We start from the raw sequence: 21884 nt of genomic DNA on the forward strand, positions 1-21884 counted from the left end.
GATTTAAAGAACTAAGGACATGGCAAATCAACTGTAATGCATGGACCTTATGTAGATCCTGATTTGAACAAACTATAAAAAAGAAAAAATAACTTTTTTGAGATAATCAGGAAAATTTGGAACACTATTTGGATATTTAATTATATTAAAGAATTACTTAATTCTTAATTATTTACCTTTCATACCTTGATTATGTGTTTTAAATGAGTCTTGTAAAAAGATGCACAGTGAATGACTTGTACAAAATGATATAAAGTCTGGGGTTTGTTTCAAGCTAGTGGTGGGGGAAGATGAGTGGGTGGAGATATATGTGAAACAAGAGGCCATGAGTTTATAATTATTGAAGCTTAGTGATGGGTACACATAGTAAAAACTTTATTAAATGAGGAGGCTAAATGTCCACTAAGGAAAAAAAAATAAAAAAACTAAATTAAACTAAAGCTTAGGTGCAAACCGGAGCAATGCTTTTCAAAATGTGGTTGAATGACTACATGCCTCCTCACAATCACTTGCAGGACTTACCACAAAATACAAGCCTCCTGGAAATCTAGAACTTTGGGGGATGAAGCTCAGGAATTTAATTGAGAATTTCAACTGCAGACTGGATTTTGAGAACTACTCTTTTATACCTAAAGCACTTGGGGGAAAAGAAAAGTCTTTCTATGCAACATTTAAGACTGTGTTCTTAGAGATGACATGTTTTTAAAGCATCTAAATTCAAATTCAGTAACAATAAATGCCTCATCATTATTTGCAACTCCTCTGATAGTAAACATTTCATAACTATTTTATTTAATGGGACCAGCCATGTACTGTGACCTAAATCACAGACTATTACATTTAATTTTGTTTCTTCAATCATGCAGACCAAAATGTTTCAAGCATGTCCTCAGTCTTTGGGAAAGAGGTGGACAGTGGCACTCATATGGAATAGTTCTAGAAGAAGCCAAGATAATTTCGATTAACCTTCTTTATAGCTGTCAGACTATGTGAAGATACAACAGGCATGGGCAGCATATAAAACATCTTTCATTGGTGACATTCACAAACCACACTGACCTCTAGATTGTAAAACAGAACTACCAACAATGAAATCTTCACATCCAACTGGCAGGAGAGCAGTGGATTGGAAAGAAGATGAATATGCTTAGATGAGGCATGTGAGGCACCTGGGCAGAAAATTTAAAGAGCACTTACTGCAGGACCCTGAGAGTCAGTGCATCTTCAAATTTGCACCCTACCACACTCACCACATCCTGTTTCTGCCCTGCACAAGAGCTCCAAAGTGAAGTTGGCTGCAAGCGCTAGGGAGGCCTGATGTCCGCATTCCACAGCTTTGAAGCAAAGCTTGAGAACCAGCCTTATCTCAAGTAAGAAGGATTTACTGATCTCTAGACCAGTACTTGGAAACTCTGCCATTTCCCTTGAGAGACCAAGACCAGCCTGATGTGCTTTGTTACTAGGGCAACAAAGCATTCTCCCTGCGTTCTCCCCTCAAAGAGTTTATGGTAAGGATCCAGTAGTTCCTTTCCCAGATCCTAGAGCCTTGCCGGAAAACATCAGTCCAATATCTCAGGCCCTGTCACCTTCTGGCAGAATTATTGATATAAATCATCTATTTAGACCGTGATATTACCTCTCCCTTGACTTCACCCCCTTGGTCCTACAGCCTACCTTACTTCCCCCTCTCCAACCCCCTCTGCCCCCAACAATTACCAGCAATGTCTACTTGCTGAGATTTCCCTTTGGTCTGCTAGTCTACGCCTCTTAGAAGAGTCTGTAGTTGAGTCTGTCTCCTTTCAAATGGCTTCCAGTCTGTCCTACCCATCAGAGTTAACAGAACCATCCAATCACTGTGACAACCAACAGTACCTCCACACATTTTTTCAAGCATCAGCTAGGGAAACCTCTAGCTCTGTTGAGAATCACTGGAAGAGAAGACATAGTTTCCAGCTGTATGGTGGGCTGCAGATGGGCAGTCCTGAGCCAGTTAGGCATGACACATGGTACTAGCTAACCCCAAAGCTGACTTCAAGCAATGCAGGAGTTAGAGCAGCTGAGGGAGGAAATAGAAGCAAATAGATAAATATTTTTAAAATAAGATAAAGTGTGAAAGCACTTTTAAGACAGTTTAGCACCATATTAAAATTATTATCACCACTTTGTTTAGTACTATGTTGTCTTGGGCAGCCCTTGTGAATAAACAAAAACATCAGAACTTGGCAGAGCCATAAGCAACAGCCCAATTCCCAAAATGGGGTGAACAGCTGCAGACCAATCAGCGGTGTCGGGTGTTTCCGGCTACTCAGTATGGACATGATTGTGAGTCAGAGCCAATTCAAACTTTAACCAGAGCTCCCACTCTGTCAGAAACTACAATAGAAGGTGGGGTACAAAGAAGACCAATATGCTAGGATGCTCAGTCTCATCAGCTTTACAGATAAGCCTCACTATTACCTCTAAACAAAGTGGAAGCCAGGCCTGGCAGCACACACCTATAATCCCAGCATTTTGGAAGACTGAGGCGGGCAGATAGCTGGAAGCCAGGACTTTGAGACCAGCCTGGCCAACATACTGAAACCCCATCTCTACTAAAAATACAAAAATCAGCTGGGCGTGGTGGCACACACTTGTAATCCCAGGTACTTGGGAAGCTGAGGCAGGAGAATAGATTGAATCCAGAAGGCAGAGGTTGCAGTGAGCAGAGATCGCACCACTGCACTCCAGCCAGGGCAACAGAGAAAGACTCTGCCTCAAAACAACAACAACAACAAAGTGAACTGATACTTCACTTTGTAGCTCTCTTTTTCCTAAACTTGGATTCTTAAAATGTTTGTAAACTAGCAGTTTTTAAGAACTTTTTTCCTTAAAAATCTGGCACATTTAAAGTATTGGAAATTCTGGGCTTTAAAAAATATTGGGATTACACCAGTGGTTATTTTTCTCTATAAACTAGTCAGAACAGAGGCCCTTTAATTAGAGATATTATAGTGGGATTTATTAATACACTCCAGAAGTAGGGAAATATTTTATATTCACAAAGGGAGACATAAAGCCTATTCTAAGTTATAGACACACAGACACATAGAGAGGTTATTGCTTCTGTCTTACAACTTGAATCTCAGGTCAAAAGTAAACACAAAACCACAAAAATTCACCAGTTCTTCTGCTTGAGCAGCCTTTATGTTAAAACAAACAGACAAACAAAACCTTACTAGCCCACATCTCAAATAGCTGTCCTCCTTCCCTCTCAGTGGACACAAAAGTAATTAATTAATTTGAGCTCACAAATGATAAACAAAAAGACTTACAAACTTGCTTCTCTATCACCTCTCTTATTTATTTATTTGAACCTCTGGCCTCAAGTAATCCTCCCACCTCAGCCCCGAGTGGTTGAGATTACAGGTTTGAGCCACTGCACCTATCTACCTCTCTACCAATAAGACTAGACGTCCATCATCCAACAGATACCACCAAATGGTTAGACCACAAAACCAAACTCCCAATCATTGCTGCTATCAATGTATCAGTAATGTATAAGTTATACCTGAATAACTTATCAGGAATGTACAAATCAGAAACAAAAACAAAATTTTAAAAAATCAATTAAAAAGGAAAAATATATAACCACTTGGGATTTCTCTAAGAGCAAATAAAAAACATGCCTTAAACAACCCATGATGTATACATTTCTTTCGCCAGACAGTTTGATTCATCACATAAATCCAGTTGGGCATCTCTGTGGAAACTTAAGATTTCCAATAATATAGAATAATTCTCAAAAACCTAAAATCATGTCTCTAATGTGAACATAAAATATATACATGTCAAAGTTTTATTCAACTCATTAGTTAGTGAGGGAACCGGTAAGACTTTAAAACCAATACAGAATATTAGAGAAGCTAGGCATATATTAATAAAGAAATGTTAGGACAGAATTGCAGGGTTAGATACAAAACTGACTAATGTGTTGCAGAACAATAAATCATAACCTGTGTTGGTATCTGGTACAACAAAAAATTATTTGCATCTCTACCAAACCAAAATCTCTACCAAAGTTAACCTTTGCCCCTACAGAATTGTAAAACAGCCCAGTCAATATAATAAAGTCAAGTCCAGAGCAGCACTGAAAGAGCATCCAGTAAATAAATCTCTTTTGCCTATTTCTAAGTTTTAGTCATTTTTTCCACAGAAATGAGATATTGCAAATATTGCACGGGACATGGATGCACTAAAAAACTATTAATTCATCTGAAATTCATACCGTATTTTATCCGGCAACCCTAACCACGAGTTAACCAAAACTTTACCAAGTCTGTACAGTTCTTTTGCCAACACGGTATCTCTTAAATCTGTTCCTCAGCTTCATCTTTCCCTAGATAATAAATATCATATTAAGCGCTATTTCTATTGCACGACTATTCTTTATATTTACCACTGGAGGGCGCACAGAACTCGTAGTATACTAGATAAGAGGTCATGAAGAAACCACCTAAGCGTTTCTGCATCTCAACCACAAGAGGCCAGTACAGGAACCTCAGATTTTGCAACCAGACTGTTTACTCGCTCCCTAAGCAGCCATGCGCAGGCGCGAAACTCCTCCCCAGGCCAGACCCGGCCTGCGCATGCGTTCAAGTGAGCGCGCCGACGCTATTGGTAAGACTCGCGGTAAAAGAAAGGGTGAGCGCGGCTGGAAGCGCGCATGCGCTGTGGCTAATGCCGTAGTCTCCTTCAGGGCTGAGCTGTTCCGCGTGTCTTGCGCTCGGTGGAAATGCCCAGCCGAGGGACGCGACCAGAGGACAGCTCTGTCCTGATCCCCACCGACAATTCGACCCCACACAAGGAGGATCTTAGCAGCAAGGTGAGTGTGGGACGCGACGAAAAGGCTCCTGGACTCGGGACCGGGCGCCACTGGACCCTGAAGGTGGTCCGCAGGGGGCAGCGTGGGGCCTGCCCGGGCCTCGGCTTTGCCTTGCTACTTTGCTTTTTTTATTCATAGCACTTGACAGCCACAGTTAGTCCTTTTATTTTCTGAAAACAGTTGCGAAAAGGGAGATCTTGAAATTTGTCCAGAGACTGGACCCAGGTGACAGTGGGGCGGAGTTTTGGTTGGGTGTTTTCCTCCCTAGTCTTTTTAAACTTTTGGAAATACCGCCCACCCCAAATCTGTTCCATCGCAGATATTCTCCATCCAGTTAACCATGCCAGCAACCCGGGATCCATCCTTGACCCCCATCATGGAAGCCTATCAATTCTACCTTTGACGCTCATTTCAAATATGTCCCTTTATCACCGTGAACACTCTTACCACCCCAAATAAGCCACCGTCATCTGCTATCGGGACCCCTGTCCCCCAGTAAGGGCTTCCTAAGTGGTCTCTCCTCATCTACCTGTTAGCTGCTGCTTCTCCGTTAACCAGAGCAATGGTCCTAAAACACGCATTGGGTTGTCACTCTTATACCAAACTGGGGGAGGGAGGAAGCCAATATAATATAAGCCTTAACTGCCATAAACAAACAAAATCTTTAAAGATAAATGGGGGTGGGGAGGGTTATAGCCCTTCAGGTGTTACATGTCCTAGATTCTACTTTGGTTCTGTCCCAAACTTACAATGACATCTTGGGCAAGTCTCTTTAATCTTTCTGTATCAGTTACCTTCTTTGAAGTAAAGTGAAATGTATACCTGTCATTCCTGAAATGGGAAAACCCTTTACAAATGTTAAGTCTCAAAGAATGTTTACAAATTTGGCCTTGGAATTCAACCTCATTACTACAGCTCTGCCAACGGGGGAGACAGAAAGGTGCACACTCATGGGGATTGGGGGTGAATTTTCAAAAGACACACAGCCCATTCTGATTACTACCATAGCAAGCCACTTACGCATACTGGTGGTTACAGATCCCTGAGGCGTGTGTGAGGTAGCACAAATATGATAAAAGCTGCTTTTAGAGGCTCTTGTGATACTATGTGATCAGTCATGTTCACAAAATAAATAAAGAGTTAAAAAGAAACTTAGTTTTCACTTAGTTGAGCCCTCCCCTAACAAATAAATGAAGCCCAGGCCAGCACGGTGGCCCAGGCCTGTACTCCTAGCTAGTCGGAGGTTAAGGTGTGAGAATCAACAGAGCCCGGGAAGATCAAGGCTGCAGTGAGCCGTGATCGCACCACTGCACTCCAGCCTGGGTAACAGAGCAAGACCCTGTTTCAAAAAAAAAAAAAGCCCAGTTCAACAGTGCCAGCTCTATGCTAGTCATTGAGATAAAAAGAGGGAAAAATACAAAGATGGAACATGATAGGTCTTACTGTCCCCAAATAGGGCATTGCTTGATTTGAATGTTTGACTGCACCACTTAGTACATAAAGTCATGAAAATATTGAAAAAAGTAACGCACCCCTCATTCAATTTGCTTTTTTTTAATGTAAATCACAACTTAATTTTCAACCTAAATCACAACTTAATTCCTTTTGGTGTATATCATATACATATATATTTTTTTATTATTTATTTATTTTTTTTGAGACGGAGTTTCGCTTTTGTTGCCCAGGCTAGAGTGCAGTGGTGCAATCTTGGCTCACTGCAGCCTCTGCCTCCCGGGTTCAAGCAGTTCTCCTGCCTCAGCCTCCCAAATAGCTGGGATTACAAGCATGTGCCACTACACTTGGCTAATTGTGTATTTTTAGTAGAGATGGGGTGTCTGCATGTTGGTCAGGCTGGTCTCGATCTCCCAACTTCAGGTGATCCACCTGCCTTGGCCTCCCGAAGTGCTGGGATTACAGGCATGAGCCACCGCACCCGGCCTGGTGTATATCATATATTTTTAACAAAAGGTATAAACCTTGTTTAGTAACTGTAGTCCTTGGCATGATTGCTGGTTATGAACACGAAAATCCCTGTCTGGTCTTAATGGGTTACCTAACATTTTGCAAGTCTAATCACTGTTTTTTCTCCTCCAGCTTTTCCCCAACTGTACCCCCACACAGACTACTGTTGAAAATAATCTGTATATTCACGAACTGCCCGTTTGGAAAACCAGTACATCATAGCCCCTTATCCCATCTCTAATTTTAAAACAACCCCTTAAGGGATTCTCATTGAGGATACTTTGAAAACATCTAACTTAAGGAGTTTTTCTTTATTTCAATAGATTAAAGAACAAAAAATTGTGGTGGATGAGCTTTCTAACCTTAAGAAGAATAGGGTGAGTTATTATAGGAATTCTGAATAATATGTGGGAGGTTTATTTATGTTAACTATATATTAAAGTTATAAGATTTATATATAAGATTTAATCATACTTTAATAAAATGTATAGTATTTCAGCATCTTTTTAAATTGCAGGTGTCTAGATTCTTTTTTTAAATGGATAGATCTCATAGCTGAAGATGTCTTTTCTCTATCATATGCCATTCACATTGCCTTTGCAACAAATGATACTAGTTGTATTTTGGTATCTTGGAGCTGTAATCACTAATGATGTTTATTTTATACCTGAATTTGGTGTTTTCTTTTGATATAAATGAACTTTATATTGAGATGAGAAGAAACTTTTCTTTTAAATGAATGTGGATAATTATTGAACAAAAAAGGATACATTGCTTCCCCTCCCTCCAAAAAATTTTTACATAGATTTTTCTAAATGTGTAACATGGTTATTTAATGCCATTTCCATTAATATGTTATAAACAAGCAAGCTACTGCTTTGTGTATAGTTATAGTGTCAAATTGCATTTTAACATTCAGGAAGAAATGAGTTTGAGCTCTTAAAAGCTTTGTAAAGATTATGTAATAACTGGCTGGTTAGATATTTCTGATATTGTCACTTACGGAATATTAGAAGTTGAGGCACATACAAAAATTAGCCGGGCGTGTGCCTGTAACCCCAGCTACTCAGGAGGCTGAGGCACAAGAATCGCTTGAACCTGGGAGGCAGAGGTTGCAGTGAGCCGAGCACACCACTGCACTCCAGCCTAGGCGACAGAGCAGGACTTCTTCTCAAAAAAAAAAAAAAAAAAAGAAGTTGAGGCAGAATTAATACCAACTTTCTCTAGAGGGAAAATTGGCAGAAAGTCTCAACAACTCAAAACTATAACACTTTGACCCAGCAGTTCCATTTATAGTAGTTGTTACTTAGGGGAGAATCGTGGGAGTGCGCAAAGATTTAGTTACAAAGATAATCATCACAACCTTGATTTACAATAGCAAAGAGATGGTAACACCTTAAATGTCTAGTATTTGAAGCTGAGCAAATAAACTGTAATATATTATATCTATATAGCAGTAGGTATAATTTGGTCACCGTAGCTTGCTTTGGCATTTTGGTGTTCTTGTAAAAGAACACTTACTGAGAAGAAAAAGTATTCTCAATATATTGCTCGTTGATAAAAGAAAAGCATAAGAAAAGCATGTAAGCATAAGAAAAGCATGTTGATAAGAAAAGCATGTATCTGCAGGTACAGTAAGAACCTTTTTTGTTAAAATGGTCTATGGAGAGAAAATAGTCTCATTTCAGTAGTAGCAATTTCTGGTAGTTGGGCAGTGGGTGACTTTTATTTGTCTTTTTGCTTATCTGTATTTGCTGAAGTATTGTACTGAATATATGTTACTGAAGTTCAAGAATTAGTGATAATAGGTTTAAGAATTTTAATATCTACTTTTTAGACCAAAATTTGATATTAGCCTAAATTATGTTTTCCAGAAAGTATATAGGCAACAACAGAACAGCAATATATTCTTTCTTGCAGACCGAACAGAAATGCTGTCTGAGAGCAAAAGTAAGTTTTTTCTTTTTTGGGGTTTTTGGGGGGTGCCTAAATTATACTCATCTGAATGTTTAATATATATCTAAAGATTAATGCAGCGGTTTGATTTTCTTCAAGTTAGGCTTCCAAAGATGAGTCAACAGTTTTTAATGTATATATATAAAATATGTGTTAGAAAGCAATAGTTATTAACATGTGCTTTAGAGTTTTAAACAGGTCTAAGTATGACAAACCATTACCACTTTCTACCTTTGTGACTTTGGGTGAAATACTTTAAGCCTCCAAGGTATTTTGGGATCTAAATAAGATGCTGTGTAAAAAGTGCTTAGCCAAGTGCTTGGGCCAAAATCAGCACTCGGCAAAACAGAAGCTATTTTTCTAAAAGATAAACATTCTTTATTAGTAGCCTGTTGTTAATTATCATTGGTACTGGCACAGTGTGTGTGTTTATATGGTTTGATTTTGGTAAACAGCTTGTGTTGCCCTCTGAATTGCTAGGTAAAAGTCCAAGAATTTTTATGTTATTTAATGTTTATTCTCCTTCCCTGCAACAGATATATTGGATGAACTGAAAAAAGAATACCAAGAAATAGAAAACTTAGACAAGACCAAAATCAAGAAATAGTCAACCTGATTTCACATAACAATGTGTGGCATTTGTTGTTCTGTAAACTTTTCTGCTGAGCATTTCAGTCAAGATTTAAAAGAGGACTTACTGTATAATCTTAAACAGCGGGGACCCAATAGTAGTAAACAATTGTTAAAGTCTGATGTTAACTACCAGTGTTTATTTTCTGCTCACGTCCTACACTTGAGGGGTGTTTTGACTACCCAGCCTGTGGAAGATGAAAGAGGCAATGTGTTTCTATGGAATGGAGAAATTTTTAGTGGAATAAAGGTTGAAGCTGAAGAGAATGACACTCAAATTTTGTTTAATTATCTTTCCTCCTGTAAGAATGAATCTGAGATTTTGTCACTCTTCTCAGAAGTACAAGGTCCCTGGTCATTTATATATTATCAAGCATCTAGTCATTATTTATGGTTTGGTAGGGATTTTTTTGGTCGCCGTAGCTTGCTTTGGCATTTTAGTAATTTGGGCAAGAGTTTCTGCCTCTCTTCAGTTGGCACCCAAACATCTGGAATGGCAAATCAGTGGCAAGAAGTTCCAGCATCTGGACTTTTCAGAATTGATCTTAAGTCTACTGTCATTTCCAGATGCATTATTTTACAACTGTATCCTTGGAGATATATTTCTAGGGAGAATATTATTGAAGAAAATGTTAATAGCCTGAGTCAAATTTCAGCAGACTTACCAGCATTTGTATCAGTGGTAGCAAATGAAGCCAAACTGTATCTTGAAAAACCTGTTGTTCCTTTAAATATGATGTTGCCACAAGCTGCATTGGAGACTCATTGCAGTAATATTTCCAATGTGCCACCTACAAGAGAGATACTTCAAGTCTTTCTTACTGATGTACACATGAAGGAAGTAATTCAGCAGTTCATTGATGTCCTGAGTGTAGCAGTCAAGAAACGTGTCTTGTGTTTACCTAGGGATGAAAACCTGACAGCAAATGAAGTTTTGAAAACATGTGATAGGAAAGCAAATGTTGCAATCCTGTTTTCTGGGGGCATTGATTCCATGGTTATTGCAACCCTTGCTGACCGTCATATTCCTTTAGATGAACCAATTGATCTTCTTAATGTAGCTTTCATAGCTGAAGAAAAGACCATGCCAACTACCTTTAACAAAGAAGGGAATAAACAGAAAAATAAATGTGAAATACCTTCGGAAGAATTCTCTAAAGATGTTGCTGCTGCTGCTGATGACAGTCCTAATAAACATGTCAGTGTACCAGATCGAATCACAGGAAGGGCGGGACTAAAGGAACTACAAGCTGTTAGCCCTTCCCGAATTTGGAATTTTGTTGAAATTAATGTTTCTATGGAAGAACTGCAGAAATTAAGAAGAACTCGAATATGTCACTTAATTCGGCCATTGGATACAGTTTTGGATGATAGCATTGGCTGTGCAGTCTGGTTTGCTTCTAGAGGAATTGGTTGGTTAGTGGCCCAGGAAGGAGTGAAATCCTATCAGAGCAATGCAAAGGTATGACACAGTGTTTCTTCTCCTGAGAATTCCTGAGACCTATTTTTGATCCTTAAAGCTTTTAGCATTTTGATTGTAAGAATATAGCATATTTTAGGTGCATTTATCTTATTTTCTTTACTTTGTAGTTGATAACATTTTTATACGGATTTCTTTAAACCACATAGGTAGTTCTCACTGGAATTGGTGCAGATGAGCAACTTGCAGGTTATTCTCGTCATCGTGTCCGCTTTCAGTCACATGGGCTGGAAGGATTGAATAAGGAAATAATGATGGAACTGGGTCGAATTTCTTCTAGAAATCTTGGTCGTGATGACAGAGTTATTGGTGATCATGGAAAAGAAGCAAGGTAATTCTAATCATTTGAGTGTTGTTACGGTATTTTTATAAAAACAGCAGAGTGTAAATGGAGACTTTAAAGTTTGTTTTCTCTTTGGAGACTGTTCAAATGAATAAAAGCAGCAATAATAGCTTGGCTTTGTATTATAAACAGAGTCAGAAACAGAGCTGGGAAGAGCCAGGAGAGTATTTATTTTCTAGAACTCATTCTCTAAGAAATGTCTTTTCAGTAATTTTCAAAGGTAACATAATGACAGGATTGTTTTTAAGACTATAGTGAAAAAGACTGTCAAAGTAGGCCAGGCATGGTGGCTCACACCTGTCTTCCTACGACTTTGGGAGGCCAAGGCGGGTGGATCACCTGAGGACAGGAGTTCAAGACCAGCCTGGTAAACATGGTGAAACCCCACCTCTACTAAAAATACAAAAAAATTAGCTGATTGTGGTGCTGCATGCCTGTAGTTCCAGCTACTCGGGAGGCTGAGAATGGCTTGAACCTGGGAGGTGGAGGTTGCAGTGAGCCCAGATCGCGCCACTGCACTCCAGCGTGGGAGACAGTGCGAGACTCTGTTTCCACAAAAAACACTGTCAAAGTAAAACTGAGATAGTGAAATACTAAGAGAAGGTATTTAGAGGGTTTTGTTCAGCTTTTAATGTTTGCTTTCCTCCCAGTAAGGCCATAAGCCCCACCTGCAAGCCTTCTCCTCCAATGTTATAGAAACTGGCTTTGTCTCTATAGACATTTCTGTATGTACAAGATCCATGCTGATTTGAAGGTAGTCCTCACACTGGATATTCCTCTGCCACATTTTTTGAACACAATGTAGTCACATATTGCAGGTTACCTAAAACCTTCAAAGAAACCAAGGCACTTTCATGTATGTATTCTTTCTTTTCAGGTTTATTTTTACCTATATCGTATTTCTGAAGGTAGTGAACAAGTACAGTATTTGAATAAAACTTTCTAAAACATTAAGTAAGGATAAAGGAAGATGTGACATTTAGTTATAAAGAGCAAAAATCCATTCAAGTAGGCTAATTGATTAAGTGGTAGTTTATTACAAGGGTGCAAGCATCCAAGAATAGGAAGTCCAAGTAAGCTTCATGAGAATTAAACATACTACACTTTCTCTCTCTCTCTCTCTATCAGACTTCATTGTTTCTTGTCTCTACTTCAGTCTTTTCCTCTTTCCACTGACTTGTAGTTGCCTTTACACAGTTGTCTTTCTTAAGTTTCTGGTCCTAGCCCATGTAAAAGTTTGGCTACTATGTCATTATTCTGTCATAATTTTCAAGATTTCACTATAAACTGATAACTAATGCCACAATAAAGTCCGTAAACTGTTAAACTGTTTTCTCTTTGAAGGACATGAGAGAGGTAGAAATTCAGTCTGTTATTTCAGCTAGGTCATAGAGAAGGGAATTTGTCTAGTAAAAGCACTTACTTATCAAAGTATTATGCTCAAATAAAAATGCATATGAAGAATGTTTAAAGCAGCTAATACAGAATTGTGATATAACAAATATAGTGGCTAGATCTAAATAATTTATTACGTATCTTGACATACATATTAACAGTAGTGTGTTGATTTGATTCTCTAGTTAAATTTGCTTTTGCAACTCATTCATTTTTATGTAATATTCCAGATAACAAATCTTTGTCCTTTCCAATCTCTTAACCTAGAATAAGATGTAATAAAACGGAAACACTAGTGTAACTGTATTGCATTTTGAGATGTGGGATGGTGGGTGTTAAAGTATTTTAAACAGAAGAAGAACATAATTTTGTAGAAATTGGGGAAGCAAAAGGGCAGAAAGTTTTTTTTTAATCGAATATTTTGTTTCTAGGTCATCCCAGAATTTAGGGAAAAAAAATCTGATATTTTGTTCTGTTACAGTAATGTATCACCATTTAATTGGTTTAAGTATAATTAAATAATTTTGATTAACAAAATTTTACCATAAGTGTTTTGCAGGTTCAGGACTGTGGAGTCCTTCTATATTGGTTCCATATCCCTAAAGTGTCATTTCTTTAGACGTGATAAAGATCAGACACAGATTGAATAGTTAGTTAAGATCATGCTCGTAGGCTAGGTGCAGTGGCTCACGCCTGTATTCCCAGCATTTTGGGAGGCCGAAGCAGGTGGACCACTTGAGTTCAGGAGTCCGAGACCAGCCTGGGCAATGTGGCGAAATCTTATCTCTACCAGCAAATACAAAGATTAGCTGGGTGTGGTAGTGCTCACCTAGGCAAAAAAAAAAAAAAAAAAAGTTTGTTTTCAAGGCCTCCACAAAGATACTTTGTAAAACAATTTGAAATTATTTCTGGACACAATAAACCTAATTTATTTATTGAGATTTAGACTATTTTGTAGTATATGTATTAAAATTAGTCATATGTTATGAAACACTTAATTTGATTAAAGTTTAGCTGTAAAACTGTGTATAAATCAAAGCAGGTTGATTTTATTTTTACACAGTGGTTATATTATCTGTCTGTTTATTTTAGATTTCCTTTCCTGGATGAAAATGTTGTCTCCTTTCTAAATTCTCTGCCGATTTGGGAAAAAGCAAACTTGAATTTACCCCGAGGAATTGGTGAAAAACTACTTTTACGCCTTGCAGCTGTGGAACTTGGTCTTACAGCCTCTGCTCTTCTGCCCAAACGGGCCATGCAGTTTGGATCAAGAATTGCAAAAATGGAAAAAATTAATGAAAAGGCATCTGATAAATGTGGACGGCTCCAAATCATGTCCTTAGAAAATCTTTCTATTGAAAAGGAGACTAAATTGTAATGTGATTCACAATGTAACTATATAAAAATAAGTTTTTATATAATTATATAAAAGTAAGATACTCTGTTGCTTTACTATTGTATAATATAGTAGTTTTAAAGTTCATTTGGTTGAATTTTCTTTTTTTCCTGTCACAGAGCTTCTAAAACCATGGAATTTCCTTAGTGATAGGGAGTATCTTTTGTTATTCATAATAAGCCCCTTTTGATCACACCTGAGTTTATGCTAATACGGTGACTTAGGGTGAGGTCTCTAAATAGCCTTTAACACCTGCAGCTTGGGAGGCCAAGGCAGAGGGATCTCTTGAGTCCAGGAGTTTGAGAACAGCCTGGGCAACATGATGAAACCTCATCTCTACCAAAAAAAAAAAAAAGTACAGAAAATTAGTTGGGCATGGAAGCATGTGCCTCCCTACTCAAGAGGCTGAGGTGGGAGGATCACTTGAGCCCAGGAAGTTGAGGCTGCAGTGAGGCTAGGATCATACCACTGCACTCCAGCCTGGGTGACAGTGAGACCCTGTCTCTAAAAATAAAAATAAAAATAAAAATAATCAAGTGATTAGAAAAGTTGGAATTTCATCTCTACCCACCAACCTCTGGGAGGGAGAGTGGTGCTGAAAATTAAGGTCTGTTAAACTCTATAAAAACTCTTGAACAAGATTTGATGAGCCTCTGGTTTGCTGAACATGTGAAGGTGCTAGGAGTGTGGTATGCCCAGAGAGGACAAAGAAGCTCCCTCTCACCTTAATATTTTTTTAATACTTTGTCTTATGCATCTCTTCAATTTGGCTGTGCCTGAGATGTATCCTATATAATAAGCCAGTAAACATAAGTATTTCTATGAGTCTGTGAGCCATTCTAGCAAATTATCGAACCTGAATAGGGGGTCATGAAAACCCCCAATTTATGTAGCTGGTCAATCAGAAGTACCAGAGATCCAGACTTGAAATTGCCATCTAAAGCAGAGACACCTTATGGCACTTAGCCCTTAAATGGAAGGATCTGACACTAACTCCAGGTAGATAGAGGCATGATTAAACTGTAGGATACCCAGCTGGTATTCAGAGAGCTGGAGAATTGCTTGGTAATTCTCCACACATCTGGTGGAAAAAATCCACACATCTGGTGTCAGAAATGTTGTGTGAGAGTGAAGAGAAACAGTTTGTTTTCCCAGACTCACTCTCTTTGATAGCTCCATCCAGAAATGATTCAGTTCCCTCTCTTCAGGGACCATGGTTTAGACAGGGTCCTGTTGCATGGATAAAAGAACTACAGGTTTAAAGAAGCTAAACAATTTGCTTGAGGTTCATCCTCCTGAACAGTACTTGTTACTTCTATTACATCTCTTTAGGCAGCTCATTTTCCCACCCCAGTAACTTTTAAAGACTACAGTTGACCCCTGAACAACACATTTGAACTGTGCAGTTCCACTTATATGTGGATTTCTTCTGCCTCTGCCACCCCTGAGACAGCCCCTTCTCCTCCTCAGCCTACTCAACCTGAAGACAAGAATGAATACGTCTTCCTCTACTTACTATGTCTTGCCTCTCATCCACAGTCACTCTCTCCACCTTTTTGTCTATTTACTCCAACCTGACATCCACCCACATTACTCAACTGTTAACTGCCATACCAGTGTCACTGGGAAATCTGTCCATTAGGATTGACACCGTTTCTGGATCTGGCCACCCTTTGATTCTTTAATCATAGTAGCAAATAAATTTTAGAATCCTGACAAACAGGTCACTAACCTGGCAAAGGCTTTCACATGCCCCGAATTTATTCCCTGGAAGATGCAATGTTCAACCAAAATTTAGATACTGCCTACATAGCTTTCATCCCTCAGTCTGAAAGCAGACAACTTCAAATGTCTGTGTGGGCCTGAGCACTAAATTGACATTGCTTATATTGGGAGTAGATGAACTTAAGAGGTTTGCCCCACGGCCTAGAATTGAATATTATAACACCAATACAGTTTAATACTGAAAATAGCTATAACTTATATAATGCTATATTCCAGGTGCTACTCTACTCTATGAGATTTAAATGTATTAATCAGTCAAACTTTTATAAGGAATTTCCAGGTCATCTGCTCCACCAGAATACTGTGAAAGAGACAAAGAGAGGATACACATGCATGTGTGTGAACCCCAAGAGGGCCTGGGCATTTACAACCATCTGCTATTCAATCCCATTAGCTCTGGAATGGAGTTCTGTGTTGATCCTTTAAAAAACGAGGCATCTCTTTCCAAAGATTTGAGACACATGGAACAAACCATTTGGCTACCCGGGGGGAAAACAATCCTTGAAGTAGGAGAATGTACATATATGGTTCATATTTCTTAAGTGCAAACATGCAAATCTCTGTAAAAAAAAAAAAAGCCCTGGAATAGTGCTCATAAATTTATTAATATTGATTTCCATAGTAGCTAAAATAATGGCATGGTTACTGAAAGATAAATTCTGCCCCAAACAGTCACCAAGAACTTCCAAGCTGCTACATTCAGTAGAAGAGTTTGTTCTCAATCTCCCCTGACCGAGCAGCAGCATCCAATAAAGTTGGCCATTCCCTTTTTTTTTTTTCCCGCACACTTCTTTGGCTTCTGTGACCAATTTTGGTTTTCCTCCTGCCTTCTCGGCTGTTCTTTCATTGTCTTCTTTGCTGACTCCACTCTCTGTACCTGACCTTTAAATGTTAAATTTCTCAGGTCTCTAATCCTTGGTTCTCAACTCCTCATTCTGTACGCTCTCCCTTGTTGATTTCAACCCCACCCCTGGCTTCAATTACTATAAATCTGCCAAAATTTATACATTTAACCCCTACTGCCATTCTTAGCCCAGAACTGTTTATCTAAAGCATATCTCACATCTCAATTTCTCTCACAGGTACTTCAAGGTCAATTAGGTACACAACTGAACTCTAAATCTTGCCCTGATATCCTGTTGCACCTGACAGAAATGTGGTTCTCACTTGGACACAACCCTCTTTTTCAACATATCCCCATTCAATCTGTCACCAACAGGCAACCTCATTATTTTTCAAATCTGTCCACAGTCCCTGAGCCCCACCTCCACTGCCACTACTCTAGGCTAATCCTTTGGGATGAAATTCAAAATCATTACTCAGCAGCCTGCATGATCTGTCCGTCGCGCACCTCTGCAGCTCGGTTTGTGCCCACATCTCTCTTGTTCTCTAAGCAGGGTTTTGCTCGGTTTCTCAACCATTTCAACTTTGTTCTCACTTCAATTCTTTCCCTCCTGCTGTTCCCTGTTCCTGAAAAGCTACTTGTCCAGTTCTTTGCTTGGGTAGCTCTTTTTCATCTTCTAGGCTCGGAGGGGAAAAGGGCACTTCCTCAGGCAGCCTTTCCTAGCCCTGGGCTAGGTTAGCTTTCATTCGAGTGCTGTCATTCCATCTAGTATTGGCACACTGTTAAATATAGCTGTGAGATGATCTGTTCAACTGTAAGCTCCTTGGGGTTTCGTGTCTGCCCTGTTTTCTAGGGTTTCCAGCTCGTAGCTCGGTGCCTGACTCATAATAGGTGTTCCATAAATGCTTGTTGAATGAAAGAATGATGATGGAGGTGGTATTCCAACTCGAGACTGCCTCAACGCCCGGCGCTTTCTCCTCTGCCACTCTGTTTTGGTGTTTTAGCAGAGGCAGATAGTGAGGGCCGCACAGTGCCCGTGGCATGCCACTGGACTGAGCGCTAAACGGGCTTGGGAAGATGAGCACGCGGGGGGTCTGAGCCAGCCAAGGGGCCGGGCGCCGCCTGGGGGCGCTGTGGCTGCTGCGGGACGCACCAGGCCTAGTCGCCCGCAGGCTCCGCCCAAGGAGCAGTCCCGCCACCCCAGGGCCCGGAGGACCAACCGCTTCGACCCGCGCCCGGGCGGCGGCAGTGTTGGCCGGCGAGGCGAGGAGGGCCGGGCAGCCACGGTGGGGCGAAAAGCCCTGAAAGTTCCTCTCAGTTCCTTCCGGTGCGCCTCCCGCTCGCCCTTGCGGGGGCCCTGAGGGCGGATTCAAGGCCCCGCGAGAAGCCATCTAAGGCGGCGACGACTGTTCTCAGCCCCACGGGAACAGCGCGGACGCAGCGTCCCTCTCCCGGACAAGAAAACAGCCATTCTAGAGTAGGTTCCTCCCTTTTCCTTGGTCTTTCCCCTTTCCCGTGCCCATGGCTGACGCGAGGTGCTTTTGGACGTGGGTCGCGGGCCTGACTCTGGACAGACGTGGGTTCTGTTTCTGAAAAGCGTAAAACCTCAGACATGTCCTGCAACCTCCTGGTCTCCGTTTATGCCTCTATAAATTGGGCATAACAAGGTCTAACTCACTGACCTGGGGTCTCAGGTGTGGCGCCTAAACCAGCAGTATCAGCATTTCCTGTTACTTTACTAAAATGCATATTTTCTGGCCCCACTGCAGCTCATTGAATCAGAAACTCAGTGGTGGGATTCAGCGATTTGTATTTGAACAAGCCCCAGGTGATTTTGATACGAGCTAAATTTTGAGATCCACTATATAATAGAGACCAATCAGATGAAATAAATCAAACCATTATATAGTAAAGAACCTGGCTCAATAAATAGTAGTTGTGGCTATTATTATTTCAGGAATAGACAGGCATTCATTGGCACAGAAATTGAAGGTTAAGCAGATGCTTCTTTCCTTTTTTTTTCTTTTTTCTTTTTTTGAAACAGTGTTTCACACTTGTTGCCTAGGCAAGAGTGCAATGGCGTGATCTCGGCTCACCGCAACCTCTGCCTCCCGGGTTCAAGCCTCCTGTCTCAAGCCTCCCGAGTAGCTGGGATTACAGGCATGTACCACCAAGTTTGGCTAATTTTGTATTTTTAGTAGAGACGGGGTTTCTCCATGTTTGTCAGGCTGGTCTCGAACTCCTGACATCAGCTGATCTGCCTGCCTCGGCCTTCCAAAGTGCTGGGATTACACGCATGAGCCACCGCGCCCCACCCTTTTCTTTTCTTTCATGCAGGTCATTATAGTCTTGCTTTAAAAAACTGAAAACAAAATAAATATCCATATGATTTGGATATTTATCCCCTCCAAATCTCATGTTAAAATAGATTCCCCAATGTTGGAGGTAGGGCTTGGTGCGAGGTGTTTGGAGTATGGGGGCGGATCCCTCATGAATGGCTTGTTGCTTTCCTGGCAGAGTGAACTCTACCTCTGAGCTCATGAAAGATCTGGTTGTTTAAGAGTAGACACCTCCCCTTTCTCTCTATTGTTCCCTCTCTTACCATGTGACACACTGGCTCCCCTTCCCCTTCCACCATGATTGTAAGCTTGGTCTCACCAGAAGCTGAGCAGATGCTGGTGCCATGCTTGTACAGCCTGCAGAATTGTGAGCCAAATAAACCTCTTTTCTTTATAAATTATGCAGTCTCAGGTATTCCTTTATAGCAACACAAACAGACTAACACAAACATATACAAAAGAATGCCTTTCCAACAACAAAATAGGTATGTAACAGTAGCTTCTCACAGATAACATTTCTTTTTGACATACATCTTCTTGTCTTTAGACTTCTTTGAAAAGCAGAACATGGTTAATGATAAACGTTTTATAATTTTAATTATTTTAATTCAAATTTCGGCTTTCATATACTGCAGTTATTTTTAATTTGAAAACTATAATAGTTGACCATGAAAAATTAATCTTATGTAGGTGAAAGGTACAGATTTATTTCTAGACAAATCCAGTTTCATTGCCATGTCAGATTTTATTGATAATCTTTTCCTTCTTATTCTTTGCAGAAGCTTCAAAAAGGACACACTAGATTTAATTAGAAATGTTAAGATTGCCCAAAAAAGGATTACCTAGATTCGAGCAAGTGCAAGATGAAGAAACCTACCTGGAAAATTTAGCAGTACAAAGAAATGCATCTGCTTTTTTTGAAAAATATGATCGCAGTGAAATACAAGAGTTACTAACTACTGCACTAGTTAGCTGGTTGTCTGCCAAAGAGGATGTTCGCTCTCAAGGAGACCTCCCATGTGGAATTATGAGTCAAATGAATAACGTAGGCTTCTCCACTGCAATCTTACTGACTCCTGTGGACCCTACTGCCCTCTTAGACTATAGAGAGGTCCATCAGATGATAAGAGAGTTGGCTATTGGAATTTATTGCCTAAATCAAATCCCTTCCATCAGTTTAGAAGCTAATTATGATCAGAGTTCTTCTTGTCAATTACCTCCAGCTTATTATGATACCAGAATTGGGCAAATTCTGATCAATACTGACTACATGCTGAAAGCACTATGGCATGGAATATATATGCCCAAAGAAAAACGAGCTAGATTCTCTGAATTGTGGCGTACCATCATGGACATTGATCCTGATGGAAAACCTCAAACAAATAAAGACATTTTTTCAGAGTTTAGTTCAGCAGGTAAGAGAATTTAACACTTCTTAAATTTTTTTTTTTTGAGACAGAGTCTTACTACGTCACCCAGGGTCGTCACGAACTCCTGAGCTCAAGCCATTCACCCACCTAGGCCTCCCAAAGTGCTAGGATTACAGGCGTGAGCCACTGCACCTGGCCACTTCTTAATTATTTTTATTCAACGCCATTTTTAAAATTTTAAAATTTTATTTCGATAGTTTTTGGGGGAACAGGTGGTTTTTGGTTACATGGCTAAGTTCTTTAGTGGTGATTTCTGAGATTTTGGTGCACCCATCACCCGAGCAGTATACACTGTACCCCATGTGTAGTCTTTTATCCCTCACTTTCCTCCTACCTTTCCTCTGGAATCCCAAAAGTCCATTACATCATTCTTATGCCTTTGCATCCTCATAGCTTAGCTCCCACTTATAAGGGAGAACATAAAATATTTGGCTTGCCTTTCCTGAGTTACTTCACTTAGAATAATGGTCTCCAACCCCATCCATGTTTCTGTGAATGCCATTATTTCATTCATTTTTATGGCTGAGTAGTATTTCATGGTATATATATTTTCTTTTTTTTTCTTTCTTTTTTTTTTTTTTTTTTTGAAGATGGGGGTCTCCCTACGTTGAACAGGCTGGCCTCGAACCCCTGGCCTCATACAATCATCCCATCTTGACTTCCTAGAGTGCTAGGATTACAGACATGAGCCACTGCACCTGGCCACCACGTTTTCTTTATCTCCTCATTGGTTGATGGGCATTTAGACTGGTTCCATATTTTTGCAATTGCGAATTGTGCAGCTATAAACATGCATGTGCAAGTGTCTTTTTCATATAGTGACTTCTTTTCCTCTGGGTAGATACCTGGTAGTGGGATTGCTGGATCAAATGATAGTTCTACATTTAGTTCTTTAAAGAATCTCTATACTGTTTTCCATAGTGGTTGTACTAGTTTACATTACAATCCCACCCAGCAGTGTAAGTATTCTTTTTTCACCACATCCATGCCAACATGTATTATTTTTTGATTTTTAAATTATGGCCATTCTTGCAGGAGTAAGATGGTATCTCAGTGTGGTTTTATTTGCATTTCTCTGATAATTAGTGATGTTGAGCGTTTTTCATATGTTTGTTGGCCTTTTGTATATCTTCATTTGAGAATTGTCTATTCATGGCTTTTGCCAACTTTTTGATGGGATTGTTTGTTTTTTTCTTGCTGATTTGTTTGAGTTCCTGGTAGATTCTGGATATTAGTCCTTTGTTGGAAGCATAATTTGCAAATATTTTCTCCTACTCTGTGGGTTGTCTGTTTACTGATTGTTTATTTTGCTGTTTAGAAGCCTTTTAGTTTAATTAGGTCACATCTATTTGTGTTTGCTTTTGTTGCATTTGCTTTTGGGTTCTTGGTCATGAACTGTTTGCCTAAGCCAATGTCTAGAAGGGTTTGTCCGAGTTATCTTCTAGAATTTTTATGGTTTCAGG

General features: G+C 39.8%; 4 protein-coding genes across 9 annotated transcripts in view; 3 read left to right on the top strand and 1 right to left on the bottom strand.

Annotated features, from left to right (window-relative positions):
- The first annotated feature begins 4663 nt into the window (after positions 1 to 4663).
- On the top strand, positions 4664 to 9681 carry ASDURF (ASNSD1 upstream open reading frame). Of its 2 annotated transcripts, none has more exons than XM_009237908.4 (4): positions 4664 to 4861; positions 7147 to 7200; positions 8698 to 8773; positions 9316 to 9681. In XM_009237908.4, the coding sequence occupies exons 1-4, from the start codon at positions 4772 to 4774 to the stop codon at positions 9384 to 9386; spliced, it is 291 nt and encodes a 96-aa protein (XP_009236183.1). In that variant the 5' UTR covers positions 4664 to 4771; the 3' UTR covers positions 9387 to 9681. The 2 variants fall into 2 exon arrangements, with proteins under 2 accessions (XP_009236183.1, XP_024099283.1); XM_024243515.3 differs by having other exon boundaries at positions 4666 to 4861; positions 8744 to 8773.
- On the top strand, positions 9408 to 14110 carry ASNSD1 (asparagine synthetase domain containing 1). Its single transcript, XM_054548977.2, has 3 exons — positions 9408 to 10871; positions 11039 to 11220; positions 13720 to 14110. The coding sequence occupies exons 1-3, from the start codon at positions 9408 to 9410 to the stop codon at positions 14003 to 14005; spliced, it is 1932 nt and encodes a 643-aa protein (XP_054404952.1). The 3' UTR covers positions 14006 to 14110.
- Positions 14111 to 16403: 2293 nt separating this feature from the next.
- Positions 16404 to 18043, bottom strand: LOC129057847 (uncharacterized). Of its 2 annotated transcripts, none has more exons than XM_054548985.1 (2): positions 17160 to 18043; positions 16404 to 16690 (listed from the first exon to the last, which is right to left on the bottom strand). In XM_054548985.1, exon 1 carries the CDS (start codon positions 18041 to 18043, stop codon positions 17435 to 17437), a length of 609 nt encoding a protein of 202 aa, XP_054404960.1. In that variant the 3' UTR covers positions 16404 to 16690; positions 17160 to 17434. The 2 variants fall into 2 exon arrangements, with proteins under 2 accessions (XP_054404960.1, XP_054404959.1); XM_054548984.1 differs by having other exon boundaries at positions 17128 to 18043.
- Positions 17874 to 21884, top strand: part of ANKAR (ankyrin and armadillo repeat containing) — a 72860-nt gene continuing 68849 nt past the window's right edge. For 3 of the 4 annotated variants that reach the window (XM_024243728.2, XM_054548976.1, XM_054548975.1), the window contains exons 1-2: positions 17993 to 18129; positions 19771 to 20406. In XM_024243728.2, the coding sequence (XP_024099496.2) occupies positions 19806 to 20406 (601 nt within the window). In that variant the 5' untranslated portion in view covers positions 17993 to 18129; positions 19771 to 19805. Of the gene's footprint in view, positions 18130 to 18696; positions 20407 to 21884 lie in introns of all 4 variants that reach the window. The other variant, XM_063712625.1, reaches the window with a different exon arrangement.

Source organism: Pongo abelii, chromosome 11 (assembly GCF_028885655.2).
Source record: "Pongo abelii isolate AG06213 chromosome 11, NHGRI_mPonAbe1-v2.0_pri, whole genome shotgun sequence".
Classification (NCBI taxonomy): Eukaryota; Metazoa; Chordata; class Mammalia; order Primates; family Hominidae; genus Pongo; species Pongo abelii.